Genomic DNA, 9,866 nt, shown 5'->3' on the forward strand with positions numbered 1-9,866 from the left:
TTTTGAAAGGGCCATTTGCCCATTTTTTCCGCATTTACATATTATTTGCAAGAGTATCCAAACAAGCGTGTAAAAGTAAATATAAATATCATGTGAAAAACTACATTGTAAAAAATAATATACATAGCGAGCATGTGACTAATTGCTAAATATCTAACATGTGAATATTACTTTACAACACAAAAAAAAAAAAAAAAAAAGGACGTGAATATAAAAATGTCACCTTTCACCTTTAAAACAATTTAAAGCAAATTTATTCTATCTCCAACTATCATTCTCATGCAAAATACACAACAAACCAAAATGGTTTGTTTAGGGGAGGGGCGAAATGTTGAATTGATTGGATGTCATTAATTCAATTGGGGTGAGCTATAGACGAGTTGCTCCCTCTTAAAATTATTTTTTTTAAAAGAATTGTTTGAAAAGATGGTCCTTCCTTTAGAAAATGATTTTTTTATTGTTTCACAAAAAATATGGGAATATTCCTTACATCCCTCAAAAATGGACATTTCTTTACATTTAAAAAGATAAGTATTTTCTTTTTGAAAATCTCACAACTTTTTAGAGAAGGTTATTTTGAAAAAGTTCGTGATCTCATGAGGTTTTGAAAAAGGTTTTCTCATAACTTTTTTTTATAAAAAATGGATTTTGGTGGGAAATCCTAAAAGCAAAAAAAAAAAAAAAAAAATCATTTATTATGAAATTTTTTTTCCCATATAAAACTCGAAGCCATTTTGGAAAGGGTTTTCTTTTTAAAGAAAATGTGTCCTGGTTTTTTATGGAAACAACTTTTTTTTGGGGATAAAATTCATGGCTTTTTGTAAGCTTCTTAGAAGAAAATTCAAATTTTAGGCTTCTTAGAACTTAATCTTTTTTTTTTTTTTTTTGAGAAAACTTGGAACTTAATATATATATATATATATATATATATTTATATAAATTTGTACATTTGTAGTAATATAAATGGTATAATGCTTACTTAAATTGGGATTGGATAACCACCAGGGAAGCTGTAGGAAGCCCTCAAAAAGATTCATTACTTCGAACCAAGTGCCATAAGGTTGTAGGTATTAGTACTAATGCTAACCCATACTTTCTAACATGTAGAAATCATAATAATGGGGTTGAGTAATGATACACCTTGCTATGAGCAGATAGTACTTATGGGCTTACAAAAAAAACTTTCGTGGCAATGTATCATGGGGCTTGAGATGATGATTACATGCTTCTTTTTTTTTTTTTTTTTTTAAAGTGAAAATAAAAAAGATATTGGATAGGTCCATTATGGTGGTCTTTAGGTCGTCCCTGTCTTAATATACTCCGTTTTAGTCATTAAAATAAATTTCCTCCATTTTCAAGGTAACCAACTGTGACTGACTATGGTTAGGATTTTTTTAGTGATAAGTGGTTTAAACTATTAACTAATTTTAGGTTCAAGTTATATCTGGTGTAATTTTAAACAATATAATATTATTCAATATTTTTTAATTGGATCTGAATTTTGACAAATTCATCATTAGATTACATTATCTTCGTATATTCTCTATGCTTACAAATTTTTAAGATAATCAAAGATTAATAGCTATATCATCAATCAATTTTTTAAGTTCAAGTTTTTGTAACTTAAAATAATACATAAAAATTGGGTTTATGAATCAAATAGTAAATAATATCCAATTAACATGACAATTGTCATGAATGTTAAGAACACATAGAACATGTAATTCAACGGTGGAATTTTCAAAATATAAATTTTATAGCAAGTTATTGGGTAATCTAATATTACTTAGAGTTATATCAAGTGTAACTTGAACCCAACCCTATATATATATATATATATATATATATATATATATAAGATAGTTGGGAATAATCCCATGTTCTAGAGTAGAATATTTACTTTTGTGCATCAGTAAATATGCTTAAAACTAATGAGAATGTCAAAGTTCAAGCAACTTGCTTAATTAAACTTTTGTTGCTTGCATTGACGTTTCATCTTTAATTCTTCAAAAAAAAAAAAAAATGTTAATCGTTAATTTAGAGAAATACTCTCTATATACTTTATATGCAATTTTTCAAACAACAATATTGAGTCTATAGGACTAGGTTGGCAAACTAGGACCATATATAAACAAATTTTAGGAACTTTAATGTGTCTTGAGTATGGTGATAGAAACCTCAATATAGATAATAATTATTGTAATGTTGCGTTTTTTTTTTTTTTTTTTTTTTTTGAGCAGAAACGATAGTCTTTATTAAGTAAGAAACAATATATACAATGGGGAAGACAAAGAAGGACATATGACCCCCAATTTTCTATTTTGCAACACTAGCATACGCTAGCGTAGCTCGATTACACATCGTCAACAAAGAAATAAAAGAAAACAAAAGAAAGAAACTAGATAACAACTTCAAAAAACCAACTACTGAAAGAAAAGCTAATCATCACTTGGGTGTCCAGAGACCTGAAAAATTGCCAAACGACACCTTCCTCACATGCCTGAACAGCAAACTGATGAGTATTTTTTTTGGAATGATTTCATACCCGGCATGGTTGCCCTGCAACCACCATTGATCCCCTAATTGACACAACACCTTGCTCATTCTCCATTATTCTCTTTTTCTTTTTTCCTTTAACACCCGTATGCTCCTTATTCATATTTTCTGCTTGCTTCCTTTTATGCCCAAGTTCCAAGTCAACAATTGAAGAATTGATAAGAGTCTGAGGTCTTGTGCCAAGCCTCTTCCAATTCATCATTGCTTTTGGGCTTCCAATTGTAGACTTCTCCCCAGACCCAACTCGTTTTGGGTTATGCAAAGGTTGACTCACACATTTATCCATATTACCATTCCTTTTGGCCCGGACCTTACCAGTGGTTTTATTTCCTTTCACGTTGCCCCAACCAACCATGAAATCTGATCCCTCAAAAATCGGTGCACCTTGTTTTCCCATGAAGTCACGATTGAGGGTGATAGTATCCTCATCCACTACAACCACCTCAACCAATTCCGTGGGAATCACGCTATTATCTGTCACACAGTCAGTTGGAGGCGTTTTGAAATTTGAAAATGTTGAACCGGTTTGGAGAGCACAATCAATTCCCGTATTCAACTCCTCAGGAATCGGAACGTGACTCTTCATAGCATCCTTCTTGACTAAAACTCCACCATCTGCTGGAGCACCGTCAAAGCTTTCATCTTCAGGAACACCAGCCACCTGCGTTGAAGATATCCTTCCACTTCCACTGCCAATTGTTAGATAACCCGGCTCATTTATCTTCCTTTGTGAGGGACCCCGATACCCCTGATCAGTTTGGACATTATCATTCTGCCGCCCCGGGATACATCTTCCTCTGTTTGTATGACCATGACTTCTACGATACCCCGCCTTCAACCACTCCCCATAAGAAAAAGACCCTTGTTTTCGGTCCCTTTGAACAGAGCAATCCTTAAACTCATGACCAATCCGACCACAGTGAAAACAAAGCCCAACTAAGCGTTCATACTTGAAATCAATACAAACCTTATCTCCTTCAGGACTGGCGACAACTCCTCCTCGACGTAGTGGTTTATCCAACGGCAACACCACCCTTACTCTGATAAAGCGAGCTTGATCAGACGAGAACGCCTTCGAATCAACTTCAAACATGTTAGTTAGTTACAATTCCAAACATGTTAATCACATTTAAGACATGTTGGAATTATTAGTGTACATGGGGAATAATAGGACTATTAGGATAAGGCCATGTGGTACTTATTGAAAAATTGTTGTAATCCCTTTAGTTAGTTAGTTAGTTGAAAATACGATAAGTTAGTTAGGATTTGAGAACATGCAACTCATTTAACATGGTTTAATTCATAGAATACATGTTGAATTAGCTAATTAATTATGTTGAACCATGAGGGACAACGAGATTAGAGTTAGTTTCCTACAAATACATAATTGTAATTCAACATTAGAGATCACTAAAAAAATAAACTCATTGCGCCCTTAATATAGTTCAAACTCTATTAAAACCTTGATCCACGGAACAAATGTGCATTCTATATATATAGAAAGAGTTGAGTTCAAATTGCACTTAGTATAACTTTAAGCAATGTTACACCATTCAATAACTTGTTATAAAATTCATATTTTGAAAATCTCACAATTGAATTATATGCTCTATATATTTTGAACATTCATGTCAATTTTCATATCAATTGGATATTATTGACCATCCGATTCGTAAAATCATCTTTTATGCATTATTTTAAACCACAAAAACTTGAATTTAAACAATTGCGATGACATGACTAGCTATTATTCATTGATCACCTTGAAATTTTACAAGCATGAAGAATATATGAAAATAATGTAATCTAAAGGTGAATTTATCAAAATTAGCATCCAATTAAAAAATATTGTGTGGTGTAACATTACTTAAAGTTACACAAAATGTAACTTAAACCAACTCAACTTTTTATATTTATGTCAAAATATGTTTAAGATTTTTTTTTTTTTTTTGAGTGAGATAAATGCATCTATTATCATCTCTTAAATATCTTAGTATGGAAAATTGAAAAAGTGGCTAACTTTTTCTCAGCCATTTCAATTTTCCATAAAACATTTTCTAAAATAAATGAGTAATATATGACTTAAAGAATACATTAACCAAACCTATTTACGAATTAAGAAGGGGAGAAAGAGAGAGTTTGGGAAAGGAAAAACATAAATGGTCAGTTAATTTTTTTTTAAAAAAATTCTAAACACTTATTAATGACTACAATAATTATCCAATTTCAAATTTAATATTACATGTGCAATCACAACCAAAATAAATGTCTATAAATAACTATCATAATTATTACATTTCAAATTTATATATAAGGAGTTTGGCTTACCTCAATTACTTTTTTAACTGGACATCTCCTGTTGTTTTAAATATACAATGACAAGTGGTAGTGAATTTTAATCTTCATTTTTCATTTAGTTAGTGGGTGATGTAGTAGTTTTTCATTAAAACAAAGGAATATTCTAGTTAAAAAAGTACTGGAGGTAAGCCAAACCTATATACAAAATAAAAGAGTGAGAAATTTTTATAAGCCTTGTAATTCAATTAGCACCTCCTAGTCTTTCCATCGAAAACATCTAAAATGCACGTGCTTCTGCGTAACTATCAAATTAGAAAAAATAAAAATAAAAGAGTAATTTTTTTCTTTGAGATAAAATCATATTTTGTTGAACTTTTGCTGGCTAACACTCTAAAAAGTGATAAATTAAGAGCAATATTACAAACACAAAAATTTTTACAATATTTTTCACAATAGTTGAGTTGCAATAAAAATTGGTTCTTATTTAAACCCACCATTGATATATATATATATATATATATATATAAACCATTTTTTTACCATTCACTAACAATTTGTCACATCAGCCAAGTGTGAAATTTGTTATCAAATTTTAAATTTATGTCTACACTTTCTTAAAACTAAGAGTAATGTTACCACTACAAACTATTTTACAACATTTTTACCAACTATTGATATGACAAATTCTTATTGGTTCTCATTTTGGCTGATTACTATTATCACTTTTTTACTTACCAATAATCATTTACCATATTAACATACACATTGTAAAAAGTTCATAAAATAATTCGTGACCTCACTATTTTCCCAAAACTAAGGGCATGTTTGGTAGACTGTAATAAGCACTATAATGTAACAGTTATTTCTATGGTTTAGCTATTCAATAATTTGGTTATGATTTTATTACAGGGAATAGTCATTCCTTATGAATAAGAATTCTTTAAAATGAGGAATAACTATTCCTCTCTAAAAGGGTTGTAATAGATATTCCTTAGTAGATATAATAATTTCTAACATTAATATATTTCCAAATAAATAAACTTTCCATATCCACCTAACAATTATGGAAATAAAAAATCATAAAAAAATAACTCATCTCTCTAAAATTTAAAACATATTATTTTCTAGGAAATATAATTGTAAGAATGAGATATTTCCTAAAATAGATCATGAGTTTTATTCTAATGTTACAACTCACAACCAAACTAATGAATAGGTTTAGTAATTCTATTACAACACATTTTATTCCTGGTAATAAAGATTATCATTCCTGTTGTAATCCACATTCAGTGTACCAAACGTACCCTAAATGTGCATTCAAATGCTATAAATACCCTCTCAAATTTCAACTCCCTCAACTACTAAACTCCCAAAGTTACTTCTTTCTCTCTTTGACTCACACAAAGTGACAAACACACATTAGTTTCACATCCTAACAAAACCAAAATGACGTTCCCTGCCATAATCTGTCTAGTCCTTGCACTTCTCTCTATGTTCATTTCCTTGGTGCTAGGTGATCCTACGATATTCAATGTAGTGAGTTATGGAGCCAAACCAGATGGGAAAACAGACTCAGCTCAAGCTTTTGTTAGTGCATGGACAAAAGCTTGTGCCTCCATGCAGCCTGCCACTATTTATGTACCAGCAGGGAAGTTCGCTCTCGGGCAAGTGATTTTTATTGGACCATGCAGCAACAAAGTTAATGTTATGCTTATTGGGACCCTTGTGGCCCCATCGGACTATACAGTTCTTGGAAATAAAGCATACTGGGTTGTGTTTCAGAATATTGATGGGCTTACAGTATCTGGTAATGGGATTCTTGATGGGCAAGGTACTAGCTTGTGGGCTTGCAAGTCCTCTGGCAAAAGTTGTCCTTTGGGAGCTACGGTATGTGATATATTTAACTAACGCCATAATAAATCGGTAAACTTAAGAATAAATGTATTATTGAACTTTTATTTTTGAGTATTTTGTTATTTTTGACATTTTTATTTATTTATTTATATTTTGTTTGTGAAAAAATACAGATAGACATGTAACCTGATTTGATCGACCCAGTCTAACAACCCATTTAGGATGACATGATTTTGACCTAAATCCGACCCGATCCAACCCATTTGCCAGGACTTCATAGTGATATTTTAGGTCCTCCATATATTAATTTACTCCATTTTAGTCTTTAAAATAAATTCCCTTCATTTTCTAGGTAACCAACTGGGTCTGATTAGGATTTTCTAGGGGAAAGTGGTGTGCTTTTCCTTTTGATTTTTGTTTTGAACTAATAACTGATTTCGGTCTTCCTTGTTGGAGGGGACTTTTGTCACAAATTTTTTTTTTTTTTTTTTTTTTTTTTTCATGAGAATCGGGATTTCTGCCACATTGATATTTTTCACTAATGCCACAATAAGCCATTTTTAAAGAAATCGTATATAGGATACTTGGGAATAATCCCATGTACTTCCATGTCCATTTGGAACAGTTTATTTAATTGAAATTGAAATTTTTTTTTGCTGAAAGTGTAAAAGAAATGTTAAAAAATAAGCTGAAGAGTACAGTAGGACCCATGAATAGTATAAAAAAAGTGCAGTGAGATCCATAAATAATATCAAACAATGTAATAAGATCTATGAATAATAGCAAAAATAAGCTGAAAGTAGAGATAAGTTGAAAAATTCAACTCATCCCAAATGCTGAAAAAATAATATTTTTTTGTGTACTAGCAAACATGCTGAAAAATTAATGGGAATGTCAAAGGTCAAAACAACATGCTTAGGCTTTCGTTCCTTGCATTGACGGACCATCCATTAAAGGTCCACATATTTAATTGAATAGCCCTATATAGTCATGCCTATCGTTAATTTAGAGAGATACTCTTAGATCCCAATAATCCAAAGGATACAATCCTTCTTAAGGTCGAGTCGGTAAGCTTTGTTTGTGGAGTCCCTATCAGTTCTGGTCATGAATCTTTGTTTGTGGAGTCTCTTTCAGTCGGTAATCTTCCTATATGATTAGTTTGATAGGAAGATTATGCCCGCCCCATCTCCTACTGCATTCCCATTTCGGATTCTTGAGTTGGATTCACCATTCCCCTTTCCTTTAGTAATTTGAAGATGATCATTTTTGAGATAAATTCCAAGTTTTTTGAGGGGAATCCAAGTAGTACACAGAACGTTGTTTGGGAGAATTGTAAAGGAAGACAAATTGAGATTGCTTTCCGTTTCCTCTCAGATGAAACTTAGAGTTATGGACTCTCGTTGGCTTATTTCTTTTCTTCCCTAGATTCCCACTATAATATTGTTTAGTGCACCTCCTAATATTTTTTTAGTGTATTTTATTATTATTATTATTATTATTATTTTTGTGTGTGTGAAAGCTCCCTCCTCTTATATTGATTTGTAATGTGCCTCCTATGTTTGCTAACCTTTTCTTGTGTGTATGTAAGTAGACATTGGAATTTACCAACTCGAACAACATCGTGGTTAGTGGATTAACCTCCATAAACAGCCAGATGTTTCATATTGTCGTCAATGCCTGCAACAACGTGAATATGCAAGGTGTCAGGGTCATCGCCGCTGGAAATAGCATAAACACCAATGGCATTCATGTTCAATTATCTTCCAATGTCACAATTCTCAACTCTAATATGCGAACGGGAGATGATTGCATCTCAGTTGGACCTGGTACCATTAATATGTGGATTGAGAATGTAGCATGTGGACCAGGGCATGGAATCAGGTAAAGAAATTTTATTTATTTTTTGATCTATTGACTATTATGTAACTATAACAACAATATTATAGTGTGGTGCCAAATTGGTCATGGGTGCAATTTGTTGGTGCAGCATTGGGAGTTTAGGCAAAAACCAGCAAGAGACTGGTGTCCAAAACGTGACAATTACAACAGCAAATTTTACTGGTACTCAAAATGGGGTGAGGATTAAATCTTGGCCAAGGCCTAGCAATGGGTTTGCTAGGAACATTATTTTCCAACATGTCAATATGGTGAATGTCCAGAATCCCATTATAATTGATCAAAATTATTGCCCCTCTAAAGATTGCCCTCATCAGGTATGATATTTTGAAGGATATTTATGCAAATGTTGTTTAAATTTTAAATTATAATCTGTTTACATATGAAAAATCCTAAACATGTTCAAGAAGATTACACAATATAGATTCTTATAAATTTTAGTTTCCATGGCCCCTTACTTTAACCATAGAAACTACTCATAAGTAATACCCATTATACAGCTAGGCCCATTCTTATGGCATCCTAAACTTTTAGTCTACATCAGTTTTGGGCCCAAATTAAACCCCTTCTTTGCAACCAGAAAATCTTTAACTTTTTTAGTTTTGCTTAATAATACATCTTTCAAAATCAAAATAATAAAATAAAATAAAAACTAAAAGCGGTGATGTTAGTTTTTTTTTTAATTTTATAGGTTAGAGTTTGCATACTACTACCATTAATAAGTAGAAAATTGATGTGTGCAAATTTGTTTTCCCATTTTAACAGGCTTCTGGTGTAAAAATTAGTAATGTGACATACCAAGACATTCATGGAAGTTCAGCGACAAGGGTGGCTGTGAATTTTAATTGTAGTCCGGGAAATCCATGCTCCGCAATAACAGTGAAAAACATAATGCTTACTTACAAGAATCAAGTAGCCAAAGCTTCATGTAATTATGCATCTGTCACATCTTCTGGTATTGTCCAGCCTGCAATCAATTGCTTATAGAGCAAGGGAATCAATTTTGTATTGGAGGCTATTTCAGTTTGGTAAAAGAAATGAAATTTTTTGATATTGGTTAATACCGATATACTATTTCAAAGTTAGCACTATATATATAGCAAAAAAACAAAAAGTTAGCACTATATATATGTGTGTACATGTATACACATATATATACACAAGCATATTTTTATGTTTCTAAACATATAATTTAAATCTACAATGTTATAAGACCAAATATTCACCTAAATACATTAATGCAATGTATTAGCTCAAATAAC

At 31.6% G+C, this 9,866-nt stretch overlaps 1 protein-coding gene across 1 annotated transcript; it reads left to right on the forward strand.

Annotated features, from left to right (window-relative positions):
• Positions 1-6,300: 6,300 nt before the first annotated feature.
• On the forward strand, positions 6,301-9,591 carry LOC126702820 (polygalacturonase-like). The gene is made up of 4 exons (XM_050401680.1): positions 6,301-6,741; positions 8,300-8,589; positions 8,696-8,921; positions 9,370-9,591. The coding sequence occupies exons 1-4, from the start codon at positions 6,301-6,303 to the stop codon at positions 9,589-9,591; spliced, it is 1,179 nt and encodes a 392-aa protein (XP_050257637.1).
• The last annotated feature ends 275 nt before the right edge of the window (positions 9,592-9,866 follow it).

Source organism: Quercus robur, chromosome 10 (assembly GCF_932294415.1).
Source record: "Quercus robur chromosome 10, dhQueRobu3.1, whole genome shotgun sequence".
NCBI classification, from domain to species: Eukaryota; Viridiplantae; Streptophyta; class Magnoliopsida; order Fagales; family Fagaceae; genus Quercus; species Quercus robur.

Bases quoted from the DNA above. Each gene is read 5' to 3' on its own strand.
- LOC126702820 (XM_050401680.1), top strand. From the start codon at position 6,301: ATGACGTTCCCTGCCATAATCTGTCTAGTCCTTGCACTTCTCTCTATG. The intron at 8,590-8,695 runs GTAAAGAAATTT...TTGTTGGTGCAG, and splicing joins GGACCAGGGCATGGAATCAG to CATTGGGAGTTTAGGCAAAA. The intron at 8,922-9,369 runs GTATGATATTTT...CCATTTTAACAG, and splicing joins CTAAAGATTGCCCTCATCAG to GCTTCTGGTGTAAAAATTAG.